Source organism: Eleginops maclovinus, chromosome 17, assembly GCF_036324505.1.
Source record: "Eleginops maclovinus isolate JMC-PN-2008 ecotype Puerto Natales chromosome 17, JC_Emac_rtc_rv5, whole genome shotgun sequence".
Taxonomy (NCBI): domain Eukaryota; kingdom Metazoa; phylum Chordata; class Actinopteri; order Perciformes; family Eleginopidae; genus Eleginops; species Eleginops maclovinus.
Window position 1 is genome coordinate 3,352,764 of NC_086365.1, and position 18,796 is coordinate 3,371,559.

Below are 18,796 nucleotides of genomic sequence, written 5' to 3' on the forward strand. Positions count from 1 at the left end.
AGATGGATACAATGTGAGTACACTGTATATGAGTGGGCTCCGGTCACCCAAGTGTATTAGGATTGTGGACGAAATCAAGAACAGAATTGCTCGGGGCACCAGCTGCACAACACACAGCAGCCAAGCCTCAGGACAAGTTGTAAGTGTAAAGTAATTTAAATCCTCTTCTGAAGGATGAGAAAAACATTTTTTACAGCTGTGGGGATTAGTCTAAACGGGCTTCCGCAGGTCACGGATGGATAGGCTTATGCAGCGCCATATAACAGGTTTAGTAACCAATGGCTTGTGGCATAGTCATATGTCTCTGTATGCCTCATATCTAACCTTCAAAGTTATTCTGTCCGGACATGCTGATTGCAGTCTATAGGCTGAAGATACATAGAAACCTAGATATGAAAGTACATTTCTTGCTTTTAGAAATAGGGATTTAATTTACAAGAAGCCCCCGGATTACACCATAAACAAAAAGCATGGTCATTTGGTCACTACCATATTGGTGCAATACCACACATATCATAGGACAGATACTCTTGGAAACAACGAAGAAACTAGAAGTATTTGTTATTGCCGTTCTGTATTAAGGGACTGTCAAGTGTATCTGAAATGTAAAAAAGTCAGTCAACATTTTCCAAAAGCATAACAGGAAACTCCAAATTACTGGCTCTAGTTACTTTTAGTAAAAATAAAAATGAGAACTCCCTCTGTGCGGTAAGAGTATGAAATGTCAAACAGAAACAAAGTTATTTCTCATTACCAAACTTCTATCTTATCTTTGCTCTGCAAGACACTTTTTCAGTCGCAGTCGCAGCCAGGAAAAGAGCAAGAGAAAGGTTTGTTATTGTCACTCGAAAGAGCACAGACATCCTTTAAACCTTTAATTCGTTACTTTTCTCACATTGAAACTACAGAAAAGTCAGTAGATCTTTATCTGTGCCTTTAGGGAGTTCTCTCCTCACGTCCGCATCAACATGAATTATGTTAAATGGACTGTATGCACAGCAAACAACAAGCTGAAACCAGGCCTTCAAAATTTTGATGAAATTGATTGTATTCATGTGCGGGTTTTTTTCTTCTCAGTCATAGGACTTAAACTCCATTACCATTCCAGCACAATATCACTTTTTCCATCAACGCATGGTGATAATATGTACAAGGAACGTTTACATTAACATTGGGAAAGGGTTGTGTGTGTGTGTGTGTGTGTGTGTGTTCACGGTCTACAAGGTCATCCTCCTTGCCTAGCAGTCCTACTGTCTCCTCAGCGCAGCAGCTCAGGTCCTCATTACCGCTCACTTTACCTCTGGATGGAAACAGAGTAATAAAAAGCTCTTACTCTGTCTACCTTCTCTCTCTCTCACACACACACACACACACACACACACACACACACACACACACACACACACACACACACACACACACACACACACACACACACACACACACACACACACACACACACACACACACACACACACACACACACACACACACACACACACACACACACACACACACACACACACACACACACACGTGATATAGATCCATGCTTTCATTACACCTAGCCTGACAGAATTCTCCTTCTTTTCTTTGCTCTTATTCTATCACTTATTTAACCGACATTTCTGACATAGTTCACTTGTTGTCCTTATTTCAGAACTTTCAACAATTAAAAAACCTGTTGCAGGGTCAAATAACCCATGGCAATAATGAGAAGAACTTAAACTTCATCTTATTTGAAATATTGATTGTGTAATCGTTTTGATGTTACAGTGAGTTGTGTGTCAGACTATCACTCGGCTGGAAGCAATGACTTCCTAAAGTCTTATCATCACTGTGAGGTTACCATGGGAAAAGTTACAGTGTTGGCAAATAAATAGAACAACTTGAAAAGAGCTGTTTTACTGTAGGTGTATTCTCTGAACAGAGTCAGAATACCTTTTCCCAGTGTTTATGCTAAGCTAGCTAAGCTAACCAGCTTCTGACTGTTTGTATGTGAATATAAAAGCAGTATTGATGTAATATCGTATCTTTTATATCTCTTCGTAGGAAAGAAAATCAATTGCTTCAAGAGTTCCTCTTTCTATTCCAAAGCATAACTTTCCCTACAGTTGGCTTTGGCGGTATAACCACTGAAGTTTGCCTCAGACCAATGAGACTTCCTCTGCCACCAAGACCGAAACTTCAGGCTGCCAAGAAGAGGCAGGTAGCACTTTCTACCACTGAGCCAATAATTCACTCTAGCTGGACAAAACAGCCTTTTATGGCGCCAAGTCGACTCAGGGAGGGGAATAGAAGAGGTGCAGACTTAAACAAAAAAGTACAAATAAATAAGCGCAGGAGAGAACAGCGGAGGGGAGTGTGAGTGAAAGAGAACTCTATAAATCGTAGCCGGGTGCAGGGCTGCAGGGAGGGCGAGCCGTCTGATGAATAGAGCCATCAGCCTAAGCAGAGGCTACAGAGCAGCCTGCCATCTGCCTGCCCATTACTAGAATGGAGTGTATGACGCTCAACCTCATCTGCAGGCCCCACTGGCATCACTGCCAACCCAGAACATTTCTCTATGTGTGTCTTAACTGAAGTCCAAAGTAGACTATGTGTCCTTGCCTGGGCATAACCACATTCCCGTAGAGTCTGCTGTTGTGTTTTAAATGTGTGGGCGAGCACATTTGTCAAAAGCTTGTATCTATTTTGAAGCATATTGTGTGAAAGTGTGTGTGTGTATGTGTGTGTGTGGATGCACGAGAGGCGAGGGTGGCCCTCGGAGAAGAGTTACAGCAGCATGGCAGACGCTTCACACCTCATTGGCAAGCAAGGAGAGCCAATCACCGCCAACAGATCCGCCCCGCAGGCTGCCGGTCTATTCCTCACTCAGTATTCCTTGATGAGTTAGAGAGTGAGAGAAAGAAAGAAGTAGAAAAAAGTAGGAGAGTGAGACAGAACAAAAGAACAAAACGAGAGTTAATGCAGACGCAAGAATGGGGTTGTGGAGAGACACTAAAAGGCACAAAGAAGCGCACAGATGGATAAGAGCTGGAGACGGAGTGTGGGGAAAACTTTCAAGGCAAAGCTATTTTTCTTCTCCAGAGAAGGTCATTAAATCGAATGTGATTAGTCATCATGGCGGAGGATGTCTTTTGTGTTGCAGAGTTGAGTGCTTCTGGTATATGTTTTCTTCTTTAGAGAGCAGAGGAAATATAGGGACAGAAATACCATAATAGATTTGAAATTATATTGTAGCTTAACTTAATGTCATAATAAAGTTGGATGCAGGAACTTGCTCTGCTTGAGTGAAAAGTTCCTCTGTTAAACTGACACAGATGGCAGGGAATACTTGAAGGAAGAGTGAAAGCTATACTGACAGATGCTTTCACATAACAGTTGATTTTCTCTTGGGACAGCGTGGGACATTGTGAATTTATTTTACATTTCCTTCCTAAACTCAGCATGTCTGCGACTTCTCTGTTTGTTTGTTTTTTTAAATTGTGTTTTACTTTCAAATGATTGACTTACAAAAAGACAGACTTCTCCATCTGTGACAGCATTGCTTCCCTATTGAATATCTTCCTCAAGTAAAACCAATCTAAAACAATGATCACAATAATTAGCATTTTTCCAGAATAATACTAAAGAGGGATGATAGCCTTTAGAGGGTAAATGAATCATAAGTCATAATAGTGCAGTGCATCGCTTACAAGAGAAGAAAACAACCAGAGAAGTTTGGCCCAAACATTTTGGACAACATGATGAAAGATGTCCTGAGGTAGCAGCCTCCCAGAGAGTGAATATAAAGACTAAATAGAAACGCACAAAACATCCTTAGGTTTATGAAAGTTATTTCCGTCTCCATCTCCCTGCAGACAGCGGTTTTCTGGACCGCTCCGACAGTTTGGACACCGCCTGTTGCCACTGTGCAGCATAACTGGAGTATTGAGCAGCAGCTCACTGCTCAAGGACATCCAAGGAACTCTTGTGGACATTGTAATGACAAGAAAATAAGATGTATTGTCTGTTCCACTCTGTTAATATGAACGTTGATTTCTTTATTCATCCCCAAAACTTCACATCAAAATCTCATTACTCCTGCCTCCTGATAAATGGGAGATTTTCTCAGTGCCTTTAGGATGCATTTATATAAACTCCGGCTAATATATCAGTACATTAATTTTTAATTGCATTATGCCCTTTGCTAACACGGTTTTTCTTTTTCAGGAAAAGCATCAAGCTAATGAAGCAAAATATTCTAATTCCAAGAAGAGAGTTTTTGTATAAAAGAATGTGGTGGAGGCATTTAAATGGAAAAGGTGAGTCCTGTGTTTAGATCTCATGATTGTCTAATAATCCTTAAATGATATCAGAGAGCATATAATCTCATTAAAGACAGAATACACCGTTAAATCACTTATCTGGGACCCGAGGGTTCTGGATCAGATAGAGAGGAGTCGTTGAGCTTGTGTCACAGTCACGGAGAGAAAACCACAGTAGTGAAGGGGCTCTATGGAGAAACACCTGCCAGGAACCCCGAAAGCTTTACCCCCAACCTTTAGAAAGGCCCTTTAACACACACACACACACACACACACACACACACACACACACACACACACACACACACACACACACACACACACACACACACACACACACACACACACACACACACACACACACACACACACACACACACACACACACACACACACACACACACACACACACACACACACACACACACACACACACACACACACACACACACACACACACACACACACACACACTTTATAATAGAAGTCAACCCCTCACCCCTGAGAGAATCCAAAAGTCAAAAAGCAAAAGGACAGCTGACTGAAAGACAGAGGGGGATTAGTCACAACAAATCACATGCTTGCGCACACACACACACACACACACACACACACACACACACTCATTCTGTCCATCACACACACTTTTTTCTTCCGATGCAGAATTAAGATAACGTCTGTAATCACCTCGCTCCACACCAAAGCCAGACGGTGTCCCCTCCAATGCAACACACACACACACACACACACACACACACACACACACACACACACACACACACACACACACACACACACACACACACACACACACACACACACACACACACACACACACACACACACACACACACACACACACACACACACACACACACTGTAGGTGGCTGCCAGTGTTGGGTGTAACGCGTTACAAAAGTAACAGAGTTACAGTAATGTATTACTTTTAGCTGTAACGCAGTAATATAATGCAGTTCTCCTGAAATTTGGGTAATATAAAAGCCGTTAGAATTCTCAGTAACGCAGTAACAACACATGTTAACCTGAAATGATGTGGTGTTTTGTTTCTAAGAATTCACAAACATCGCGAGACATTCCGACACCGGAGAAATAACTGTGCCGGTAGAATAGTTACTCAGTACGCCTGTTTACTGTTGGTTAAGAGGGCTGCAGAAACAGATTCGCTATGGAGAACTGCAGACTCACAATGCAGAGCTGCAGGCTCACAATGCAGAGCTGCAGGCTCACAATGCAGAGCTGCAGGTTCACAATGCAGAGCTGCAGGCTCACAATGCAGAGCTGCAGGTTCACGATGCAGAGCTGCAGGTTCACAATGCAGAGCTGCAGGCTCACAATGCAGAGCTGCAGGCTCATAATGCAGAGCTGCAGGTTCACAATGCAGAGCTGCAGGCTCACAATGCAGAGCTGCAGGTTCACAATGCAGAGCTGCAGACTCGGAGAAAAGCAAAGAAAAAGACAGGAGTGCACGCAGGCCGAAGCAACAGAAGGTAACTTTCTCTGGGTCTGCTGCTTCAAACCCCGAGAAGTTCAGAGACTCGTGGCGGAGTGTTGAAGAAATGTAGTCTCTGTCCTCTGTGGAATCGCCGGCTTTTAGAAAGCTTGTCAGCCAAATCCCCGTTAACACACCAATGACAAGGTGAGCTAACGTTGCCATAGAGACTCGTTCATATACAGCAGGCTACAGGGCCGTGCAGAGGCTCCACTAACATGTTATTAATAACACACAGAGACGTCATGTTACCGGTATCACATATTATTCAGCCCACGTTTAATTTCAGCATACTGTTATTTTTGGTGAAGTAACTCAAAGTAATGCTAAAGTAGTGTAACGCATTATATATCAGAGACAGTAATAATGTAATATAACTCATTACTTTAAAAAGACAGTATTAAGTAATATGTGCTGTATTACATTTTGGAAGTAACTTGCCCATCACTGGTGGCTGCACTGCTACCCCCATCCGTACATACATACAATCTAAACACGTAAATATACGTGTTCTGTGAATCTAGTTCAACCCAACCCAGAGCCTTGCAGAGTGCAGACAGCGTAGAACTCCCGTCTCCTCCATGCAGCATTAGCTTGGGAAAGTGAGCCAAGAAGACACGCACTTTAGTAATAAAGAAGACAGAGAAAGAATAAGTAGAAGGAACAAGGGACACGGAGGGGATAAGGACGAAGGAGAGATCCCTGCGTTTTCTCTGAAAAGCTGCAGCACACCAAGGATTCCTACTAAATAGCGACATGAAAAAAGAAAGAGAGAAAGATAGATCACGAACAGAACATCTGGGACGAATATTTTCCCCACGCTGCTGTCCCCCTCTCCTGGGCTCATTCACAAAATGTCGTCGTTCAACACGAGGGCCGCGCATCCATCAAAGATGTACAATGCTTGCTGTAATTAGCATAAAACACACACACACACACACACACACACACACACACACACACACACACGAGAGCCAGCTGAATATTTATGGAAAAAAGTTCAACAACAGTTCCTGCATAGTTTCGTCTTTTATTTCTTCTGATCAGACATCGTCACAAGTGTTGGTGTGGATGAACGCTCAACACGAGGATCGTTACATTATTAACATTACACGAAGAAGAAACAGAAGTGCAGAAGTGTTGAGGGAAGTGCATTAGGAGCAGGAAAATATGGACAACAATATAGACATGTATTAGTTAAAAGAGTTTTATTTTCCTATCAGTGCTGAAGTGGGATAGGATTGATCTAAGTGGTGTGTAACAGAGGTGGTTTGCAGTCTTGTGATTGTTCCGGTTCATTTTTACGGTCCTTCCAGCGGGAATAGCACAGTCCCTGCTGTTTCTACTAAATGGTAGACAGTGTCACTGCCTCCATACCTACTCACAGGAGATAAACAGAAGGTAAGAGAAGGAGAGGAAACGTGTCTATACTCTATCATGGTGCTGTGTTCGGAGCCTGTAGTCTGGTCCTGTTCGGTTCTCCACTGGGTTTCTGAGGGTGCGTGTCTTGGTGCTGACTCATACCTCACTTCCTCCACTCCGGTTTGGTCTGTTTGACAGTCGGTCGATAATCAGTAATCCCACACTATAAACTCTTCACTGCTTTCTTTGTCTCACTCTTGCTTAGCCTCCTGTTCTTAACTTGTTCTGCAGAGGAAAACAGAAGGAAAAGTGCATTAGAGAGACATAAAAAAAACCATCTTAATAGACAAACAAACAGAAGAGAAGGATATTATGTCCCAATGGAGACACAAGACCGAGAGAGGGGGGCCTGAGAGGGCAGTAAAAGCATGGAGGATTGAGTGAGATGGAGAAGTGGAGAAAAGACCCGAGGGCAGTGGATTCCATGTTAGCGATAAGTGCAGCCACAAATTCCCAGCACTCCCTGTCAATAACCATTTGAACTGGCCTGTTGCAGCTGATGCCACTGAAAACTGCCTAAGAGGAAAAACTGTGGAAGAAAGAAAAGAAGGAAACAACGGACATGAGGCAGAGAGTAACCTAGACAGGAAGTGAGAAAGAGAAATATCTGCTTCCTCACAGAGTAGTGGCAATGAGCAGGAGATATTTTGTGCACTAATGATGATATGATCTGAACGACCGTTTTGCACAATAAAGGACTGTTATGGTTGTTTACAAAAGACACGTGTTATTATGAATTGTTCACATTTGAATTATTTTCCAGGTACGTTTAACCTCTTTAAAACCTCTTTGGGTGTGTTTTTCTTATTGCAATATCAACATGTTGAAGAGACTTACTGACATCAAAAAATGTAAAAGGACAAATTAAATAACTAGAACATACTTCATCGAGAGTGATTTTGATTGATTAAGATTGAAAATAAAGAATGCGTTGGAGCTGTTATATAAGCTAGGTCTTTTTTCCTTGTGATCCTTTTGCAAACAAAGCACCCTCTGAAACCCCAAACAGGGCTCTGGCGTTGCCCTCAGAGAATCAAAAGGAGATGGAAGGGTCAGTCTAAAAAATGAAGCGCACAAGGAAAAGATAGGAAGCAGGAGGCAGTCATGCGGTGAGAATATGGAATGAGGAGGCAAGCAGTGGATGGAGAGATCGTCGTCCATGATAAACTCTTATTCACAGAGCGAGAGAGAAAGAGAGACTTTATCTGTCCTTCGACTGCCTCTTCCTCACAGTATGCTATCTGGACCTGTTAAGTGATGAATGCATTAGAAATGTGACTGGGGATGATGGGTTGGAGGGTTGGATGGAGGCATTGAAGGAGGAACAGCGACAGGGCAAAGAGGGCACTGAAAGAGAGTGGAAGTGGGTCTAAATGTTATCACTGACTGGAGATAAGAGCGCTAATTATCAGTGGCCAAGGCTGGGGGGTGACGAAGCCAGTCTGTTGGATGACTTCAGCTCAGGGTTCAATATTGTAACACTAACATTTAGGGGGATTTGGGTTTTTATCCCCAACAAGATGCAATCTTTGACATCTGTATCTTTACCCATGGGGAAGCAGTTTTTAGTGGAATTTAAGATTTGAAGAAGAAGGACGAAGAAGGTGAAAGAGATGTTGTTGAAAAAGTGGATGACTTGTGTTATCAAGAGTAATTGACAAGAAAGGAGAGGAGATGAGAGACGGTTTTTGGAGGGCTTGTTTGTGACCTCCAGAGGTCAAAGTCATGTCCTTTGACATTTGTTCTCAGGGCAGCTTCCTGCTGGGCTCTGATAAAGCTGTGTAAACATCCTAATCACCAAGCTGCATCAGCTAATATCAATTCCGATTTCATCCCTTCCCCCTGTTTTGTAACTCTGCATATTATTCCTTCAAATCCTTATCACAGAACTGTTATTTTTTAGCACCTAATGACTTTAAAAGCAAGTCTTACACAGATAAGCGCAGACGACCAGGAGTGTGCTGTGATTGCCTCTGGGTGATAAACACAAGCGTATTAACATGTCGTCTCAGGCTTACTTCCAAATGTAAAAGATCATAACAGCATCCGGACTGTGAACGCACCCTTGCCGAATCTTGACGAGGCTACAGGTAGTCTGTTTTATACGCACACGCGCACACATCCACAAAATGAATAAAACGTTGTGTCATTTACATGATGTATAGCTTAAAAATATGCTTGCATCTTACTTTCAGATCTAATACTAATACCCACGAGAGTGAGCGATGGACACAAAACTCAGTTTTCCTCATTTCCTGCAAAACAATGCAATTGTAGAAAAAATCTAATAGAAAAGCTCTATGAATGTAAATTGAACCTTTTGGGGGCAAAGTGATGTTACATATTGCAAAGTGAGGGAGGGGGAATCAAGTTAATATCAACCTGAGTGACATTACTATTACCATACAGTGTGTGACTGCGGGAAATGGAGAGCGGAAAAACATTTGCACTTGGCAATGAACGGAGAGAGGACAATGGTATCCAACTAGTAGAAGCTACTCCCTTGGTCTTATTACATTAAAACACACACAGAGACAGTCAGGGGAACGCCTGTGTCAGCAGGTATTATGGAAATACACCAAAAGGTTTTAACTGGCTATTTAGAGGGCGCTTTATTTAGGCGCCAGTAGCCCAGTGGAAATGACATTCTCCTGTCTAAAAGCCAGGAGCCAGTACACGTAAATGGATGCCAGTGTGTGTGTGTGTAATACATTAATTAATTTAGACATTTAAAAAGGGAATGGCTGCTCAACTGTAGCTACCTTACACATCTATGGGTCCAATGACGTTCGCTGTAACTAACACGCACACAGGGATACTTTGTAATACACACATCGATTCAACTGAAAGCTACACCAGAGGATCAGGAGGCGCTACGACTTACATATCATCTCTCCATGAGGGTGCATGCACATACTTGCCATTCTTGTCAGACAGAAAGAAACATGTTAATTTGGAGGGTTTATAATTATAAAGATTTACGTATTTTCCTCACGTGCAAAATACAGTTGCACAGAAAGACATGCTCATTCATTTAACAAGCGAGCAACACACACACAACAAAACATGCATATGCAGAAGATGCTAGCGTAGTGTGTCAAATTATGTTTACGTGAGATAAGTGACAATAAATGAGATTAGTTCAGTAAATACGCACCTGTTTAGTGTTGTTGACACACTGTAGATAAAGGGTTGCTATGTTGGAGCAGTTCAGGGTTTTCCCGACGTTCTCCTTGTAGCATGCCAGGATCTGGCCCTGCAGTTCTGCACAGACGGGGTACGTCTCATAGCGCCTGCGGGGGTGAGAAGGGGAGAGAAATAGTGTGAAAACAGGGAAAATATGTTGTTAAAATTGAGGGCAGGGTGCTGCAAAAGAAAAAGAAAGTGTGGAGGGGTAGAATAAAAGCGTAAAAAAAAGGCTGAGATACATGTGTGAGCTAGAGTCTAAAGTGGACAGAAAATGAACAGAAATGTGTAAGGAAATCAGAAGGATTGACAGAATAAGTATGAGCAATAGAAATCAAAAACAAGAGAAGAGGATTGCAGACATATTATGGGTTTAGAGGATGGTCATTTATCTCAAGAGAGTCCATGCCTTAAAAAGGAGGCTCATCAGCGCTGCATGAAACACAAACTAACCAGGCAAATCAATGTGTAGTGCAGAGAAAACAACAAAGAGCATTAGTTTATTCTAAACATGCAACAACACTTGGTTGTCACAAAGTTCTGATGATAATGAGGATGATGATGAGGTCAAAATTACCGGAAAGCTAAGTATACACTCCTTTAAATTAGTCTCTGTTCTTACGTCTTGCCGCTACAAATGCTTTAAAAAGGCCTCACGGACAAGAGTATTGATCCCCTACAGGCTAGTAGTAAATCCATCCATTGATTCAGAAAGGCGGCCTGAAAGAGTGAACCATTTACAGACTGCATTGCTGTCACCTCGGAGTGGTCTAAATGGCAAATTCAATCTTTCAGCATCCACAAGGAGGTTGTTGTTGTAGATTGTGAATGCTAATATGTCTGCTAACAGGCCACACATCACTAGCTGAGCACGCCCAGGTCTGTCCTTGAGGTCTGTTACAGCTTCAGTGCTGCCGTCTTAGCTGGTATGATCCAGCAGCTGGCCCTTCTAATGGCAAATGCGCGCTAAACTTCAGTGCATTTAAATGGTACTCTTATGCTAGATCTATGCAATAGTTGGATCCTTTAGCCAATCTAAGTAGAGGGATGTACCACCAGCGCTGGTGCCCCAATGTTAACGGCTTTTGTCTGTCTCTTCCAACACCCCATAAAAATCCATAATGACGACACATGTGCATGCTAGGCCTATTATGCTAATGGCGGTGTCATCGTTTTGTTCACACCAGTGCTCAGGACACTCCATCTGCCTCACTAAACGGCGCGCATGGGTGTGAAAGAGAAAGAGAATTTGCACGTCAGCAACTCCTGGGATCTCAAAGGAATATTGGGGGTGAAGCCGAGCCCCTGTAGTCAGAATCAGATGTTTGATTTGCCCCCTGGAGTGAGAAATTACCCTCCCGTTGGATACAAAGCAGGAGATTGGTAGCATGGGTCATTACCCAGGCTGCAATGCAGCAGGAAGCGGGTGCCATGCGTGCATGTGTACATATGTGCATCAGCACATGGTCATATTTGTGAAGGGGGCCGGAAAAATCTATAGTCCTTGTGAATGCAGGTTAGTAGCAAATTGTGGCAACATCAGAGGTGCGCTCCATATTTTCAACTGTAGCGTGATGAATCAATACACCTCATCATTCCCAATCAAAAACAATGCTCAGAGGCAACACACATGTATCTGGTAAGGAACACTCCTGAAGATAAAAATGGTTAGTTTGGACAAACGCTTATTGGCTTTTTGCTTAGATGAGGGGATCAATATCAGTCTCATTTCTAAATCTGAAGCTACATCCGGGGAAAGCTAGCTTAGCTTAGCCTCAGACTGGGACCATTAACCATGTTTGGTACCACTACAATAAGACTACCCGTATAAAGGGTTTAAGAATAGTTGGTAATTAATTTATTAATTAGGATGTGAACACTTTATAAATCATTAATAAGCTTTTAAAAGACAAGAGATGAACAGAGCAACTGTGAACGGGTGCTTGCCAAATAGTGAGCCCACATTTATCTGTACTGCTTAGCCTTAGAATGGCTACTTAGCTTAAGAGATGCCAAGAAACATCAAGATGGATGGGGGGAGAATCAACTCAGTGAACAACAGATACCAAGGATGTTGGCTGATGAAAAAAAAGTAAGCTAGGTATCAATATAAGGCTTAGTCATCTTGCCAAATAGTGAGCCTGTGTTGATGCATGAAAATGATGTTAGAACTGGTTTATTAATGGTTCTTAATGATTAACAAAGTGTTTACAACCTAATTAATAACCTAATTATAAACCTTTATGAATCCTTTATATGGGTAGTCTTATTGTAAAGTGATACCCAATGTTTTAATTAGTGAGCTTTAAAGTTGCTGGTAGACTCATTTTATCACCTATCGACAGAGCCATATACATTAAGGCTTTTCTGAATATTTTCAGGTTGTACAGTAGCTACTATGTGTACCGTAGAGACATTAGAGTGGTATCCGTCTTCTCATCTAATTATCGGTAAGAAAGTGAAAATCATATTTCCCCCAAAAGTTGTTGCGTTCCTCGTTATGTCTTATCACTTTAAGCGCAGACTGGAACATTACGCTGTTGGGTGTTTGGAAAAGGTTCTGCATTTGCTGATCCATTGGGGAGAAATTTAGTCATTTGCCAGAAGGCAAGACAAGGCCATTGCTCTGCTTCTGGGTATTGAACGATGACAGCAGTGCTAGCAGAAAGCGCTGCCATCCTATTCCTATGGATCCTGGCACTCATTTCTTACACCGCCTATGGGCATCTACAGGGACAAGCGGAGCCACATACACCCACTAATTACTTTCTTAAGCATTCGCGTTAATACCAGGTGCATCCTGCTGATACAAACCACAGTGTTTATCACCAGTAATGGCCTCAGAGAGAGAGAAGGGAGGACAGAGGAAGCGAGGGAGAGAAAGAGGGTGAGGGGGGTTGATAGAAAGAGCATTTCGTGATGAGGAAGTAGACAGTGGTACTTCTATTTTTGCTTGCTCTCTGCTTCTCTCTGTAGGGAGAGACTAGTTGAGTTTATCATGGAGACAATAACACTGTCACATACACTCTATGGCGGCACGCTGCATCCTCTATCATCTATCATTAAGATTAACATTAAGTTCCTGCAGCCAACCACAACCACAGAGCTGGTGGGGAATGACTGCAGCCCTCCCTCCCCCTTAGTTTTACATTAGGTGCCCTCATGTCATTAACTATAGTGTGATGGCTGTAGTGCTATGCAGCAGGCTGAGCAGATGCAAACACGATATGCATGTCATTTCATGAATACGCTAACAACCACAGCTACTACAAATAAAAAGGAGCCCTTTACCCATTGGTAATGAAATTGACCAATTTTTGTTTTTCAGTGATTAAGCCTTAGTTATCTAAATACAAATAAGCGTAAGACTCAGTTCTTCTTACATAAGATTATCATAGTGCACAAAATAACAACAGCAAGGTTATTATCATAGAGATTTATAATAGTCCCATTTAATTATGTCACTGTAAGTTTCTTCTGCAGTTAGACTTTCCCACAGTTTGAATCTACATCTTGTTAAGAAAATATCCATTTGCTGAGACAGACAACTGGCTGTCTCTCTGTGACCATTTGTTTCCTTTGTTTTAGTCTTGTAAATTAGCATGTTAGACTTTCCCACAGTTTGAATTAGCATCAGCTAAGAAAATATCCTTTTGCTGACACAGACAACTGGCTGTCTCTCATATGATGTCAGATCTTTATTGTATGGAGTCTGCCTGTGTCCCTTGATTTAGCCCCTCCTTTTCCCTCTTTCCCTTTCTTTGAGTGTCCTGTAATTTGATTGGCTGTTCCCCTTCTTTCTTCCCTTTAAGAATCTGGTCTAATGTTTGATCGGGGTCAGATCCTTGTATGACATTGGTTGTGCAGGTTATCTGGCCTCCAGCTGGAATTGATTCTGCTAAATGCTCTGCTCTTTATTAAATAACATAACTTTGATTTGAAGCTTGTAGATTTGTTCTTTTCTTACCAGAAGGTGATTAAGTGTGGACTTTCCACAACAGTTAACATTGGGATCCTAATGTTGAAGTCAGGGCAATAAACATTTCAACAGTAAAAAGCTGCAAACTGAATACACATTAGATCTTCTACTGCGAGAATCATGGTGTGTGCTTGATAAATAAACTGAAAAACATAAATCATCCAGTTCCCTTGTAACCTGAGCAGTAAGGCATTCATATACATCAAGACTTTATCACTCCCGAAGCAAAACCTATTTTTCTTTTTTTATAGCTATATTTAAATGATTTACAGGAAATGAAAAAGAAAGCCAGAGGCATTCTGACATTTTTTCCAGCCCTGGTTTGGTCCTAACTTAGGTTTTTGTGAACATGTTTTGATGTATTTGAGTCTGTAATTGGTAGAAGGACACAATGATCACAGAGAAAAGGCTGGAAAACAGAATTATATTGTGGGGTTTATTTCTTTCTTATTTCCTGACCTCTGAAATTAATGTCGTGACCCAACATAGGGATATAATCCCTGTTGGCGACACTCCCGCTGCGTATAGATTATTGTACAGCTTTATAGATGCAGCCATTGCCAATAAATTCCTCCACTCCTTTTCTCTCCCATTTTACCATCTCTATCTTCCCTTTATTCCCTCCCTTATCCCCACGAGGTTCATGGGATATTTAATAAAACGGCATGTAGCGGGAGACACTGAAACACAGAGACATCCAGCCAGATACAGCCGGTTATTATTTGCACTGTGTATATGTCAGTGTGTGTGCTGCACCCCCTGTACCCCAGAGACAGTAAATCTTATAGGGGTCTCGACACGTGCCATCAGTAGCAGTAAAGATTTCTATAACAACAACTTTGAACCCCACCCCCAACCCGCACCTATACACCAAGCAAATCCCTATTGCTGTGATCCACTGATAGGAATGAAATGGCGGAGTACGGTTGCTTCAGATATGTACTTTACAGGTACTCTGAGTCATAAATAACAACAGATAGGAAGGGAGAGAAAAAGACACAGGACAGGGGGGCAGATATGAGTAAGACTTGTCTTCACAGTGTTTATTTTATATTTATATTTAAGTTAGTGTGCTATTCCTTGCACACTTAATGTAAACAATATCCTACTTTTACATTTCCTTAGCTGTAATTTTGCCCTTAATTATCGGACAAATAGTCTACAGATGTGTACCTTTCACTGTCAATGTGTATATTTTACTTAATAGTTCTGTTTTTTTTTCCATTTTGAGATGCTATTATTTTTATTTTCACATTATGTGCAATTGCTTCTTTTAACACGCTTCTGGGATGAAAACATTTTCCAGATTGGCATCCATAGAGTAAATCTATTCTTATCATAAGTAAGAGAGGTGTGTTTGTGAGAAAGGCTGCAGAAAATCTTAGAAAAGCAGAGCTATGTAGGAGAAGCAGACGGAGAGCCTGTGCAAAACGCTCTCTAGGCACCCCGCTCACTTCCTTTGTGAAGTTCTCCTTAAGGAGGGAACAGGAAACGAGGTTGAGAGGAGGAGCAGGAATGATATGAGAGGGTGAATGTGTCCCATTTAACATGTAATAAGGCAGAACAGATTACCTGCTCACTCCCTCTCACTGTCTCCCTCCCTCCTCAAGGTGTCCCTATATCATTTAATACAATCCCTTCTTTCAAGCCCCCCTGCTGCACGACTCAGCACATTTCCATATTCCGATAGCTTTATGGCTACGGCTACATTCTTCAAAGAAGGTATTGACTGCAAGTTAGGGGACGCACTGAATTGAGATCGATGTTGGGACTTTCCACAATATGCATGTGTTATGCCAATAAACTGGGCAAGGAACAGTGTCAGTACATTTTTCACACTAACCTATATTGACCATGACTACCATCTGCTGTGACAATGTAGAGCTAGTGCGGTGAAATGGCATTCATAGATCTCCGTTAGCGGTAAACATGCTTCAATAGTTGAACAAAGTGTGAGGCACATCTGGATACATGTACGCTCATCTGTCATAATTTGAGGTGCATTATAAATCCGAACAAAGACACACAGATAGACACACAAGCATGCAGACAAACAGACAATGTCCATACCGTGGGTAGCAACTATCCCTGCAAAAATAATTATTTTAAGTCTCCAGAGAATTGTGTAAAACTTTTCAATCCAACTGCAAGTTTCAGTATGTGTCTTCATAACATACGGACATAGCAAGCATTGGATGGGCAATAATACAAATGCCAAAGCTACACTCAGCTAAATATCAATATGATAAATAAACAAGAAACTGCTGAAACAATACTACTTTTTGATATATTAACTGTAACTCCATAAAACCCTTTTCATTTAACGAATGAGCAGTTTGGTGGAATTCTTGAAACAAAAACTGCTCCTGACAAAACAAAATCTATAAATATATTATACCAACTCGTTTTTTTCCTGAGAAAGTCTCTAAAGCTGGAGACATTACGAAACCTGAAAACAGAATAAGTACACAAGATTATCCACTCCACCGGTGATTAAAACCTGACAGTCTTTGATACTCAGAGTTTGGTTTAGTAGTTAATAAATACGTAGATTCAACATTACTCTAAATGTTGTCCACGATGTATTGATCAATCACATTTATCTTTAACAATAAATACAAATATTTACCCACAGAGTTGTTTCAGTGGATTTTGGAAAGTTGCTGCTTTTTTCTTTAGGTTTCTTTTGCCAAGCAACCCTATCCAAAAGCCCTTTGGTGAAGCATTACACGACTTTACTAATGGACTTATTATTCTATTATGATTTAAAAGCACTTGCAAAAACAGGTAGTGTGCATTTCATGGTTTGATTTGGTCATATTTTAAAAATGTTGCCAGTATTTATCCCCCTCATGCTCTCACTCCTTCTTTCGCCCACACACACACACACACACACACACACACACACACACACACACACACACACACACACACACACACACACACACACACACACACACACACACACACACACACACACACACACACACACACACACACACACACACACACACACACACACACACACACACACACACACACACACACACACACACACACACACCAATAGCGCAGCTGCATAGACAGTATGGATTACCCTCGCCTGCCACCAGATTGAGTTCCCAATCACCACGTTCTCTATTTATCATCATTTGGGTCCACTTAGGGGTTAATAGGGTTAAGGGGTGGATGCCGGTTACCCCTTAAAAAGCCCTCATGTTCTCTCTAGTTAAGGCAGGCGTCAGTACCAAGGGGGGTAAATAAATACAAATGATCCAGTTAAGGAGAAAAATGACACACATTTCGCTCACGCTGCTTTTTAAAAGCAGACCTGAGTGACCCCCTGCAGGGAAATCCATCAGCATGGGTAAGAGATTGAATGAGGGAGAAAGGGAGAGAGAGGAAGGGAATGAAAGAGAGAGAATCAAGACGAGCGTCTGGGATAAAAGAATGCAAAAGTATGGGAGAGAGTGTATGCGGAAAGGGAGGGAGGCAAAACAAGACAATAACAAAGATAGGAGTGAGCGAGAGAGATTTAAATTAAGACAGAAAACACTGTTCGTAAGTGAGTAGTGAGGGAGACAGAGAAGGATGAGTGCGTGAGAGGAAAAATAAAGGGAGTGTGTATGTCTTTTCTGACCCCTCAGTGCGATGGGTGTCTGTGTGTGCGCCCACGCAGGGGCCTAGGATTGTGTGTGCTTTTTGCAGCCAGCACAGTGAAGCTCTTAAGGCCGATAGAAGAGCTTTTAAAGCAGTTATTGACTTCTGTCTCTTCAGCTGACCACCATCGTGTCCCTGCACCTGCGTTGCCTAGCTACAGAATTACGGTTCGCCCTCACCTGACAGAGGGGTCAACGTGCTGCTCAGTCAGCCTTCAGAGAAAAACATCTTTACCAAAACGACTGGAGTACTTTGCAAAAACGTTCCTTCTAAATGAATTCCTGTCATTTTTAATAATTAATCAAAAGTTCTGCTTGGAGCAATTAATGATCAATAAATCATTACTTCATTAAATTTGGGACATAATTTGTATTAGCTTAAACAAACAGGAGCACTGCCAAGAAAATGGAACTTTATTTACATATTAAGCCAGCAGGGTGGATTCTGTAGGAAGCCTTCTGGATTTCCCAAAGCGGATTTATCCTCTTCAGTAATGTGAAAGATAAAACAAATGCAACAGTCTTGCAATGCTTTGTTGCAGGAATATCTGTTGGACTGCATTAAGTTGCACAGGATTTCCAGGTTTTGTGTCCATGTCTTTTTCGCAAGAAGCAATGGTTTGTACGAAATTAAAATAAATGAGTGGAAAAAATTTCACTATAAGAAACTACAACTGAAGAAAAGTGGAGACGAGGTTTAATGTATCTTTGTCGATGGAAAACTGAAAGT

The 18,796-nt window shown here is 41.7% G+C and overlaps 1 protein-coding gene across 4 annotated transcripts in view; it reads right to left on the reverse strand.

Annotated features, from left to right (window-relative positions):
• Positions 1 to 6,836: 6,836 nt before the first annotated feature.
• Positions 6,837 to 18,796, reverse strand: part of chchd3a (coiled-coil-helix-coiled-coil-helix domain containing 3a) — a 62,301-nt gene continuing 50,341 nt past the window's right edge. For all 4 annotated transcript variants that reach the window (XM_063905014.1, XM_063905013.1, XM_063905012.1 and 1 more), the window contains 2 exons: positions 10,400 to 10,535; positions 6,837 to 7,467 (listed from right to left, as the gene is read on the reverse strand). In XM_063905014.1, the coding sequence (XP_063761084.1) occupies positions 7,444 to 7,467; positions 10,400 to 10,535 (160 nt within the window). In that variant the 3' untranslated portion in view covers positions 6,837 to 7,443. The remainder of the gene's footprint in view (positions 7,468 to 10,399; positions 10,536 to 18,796) is intronic.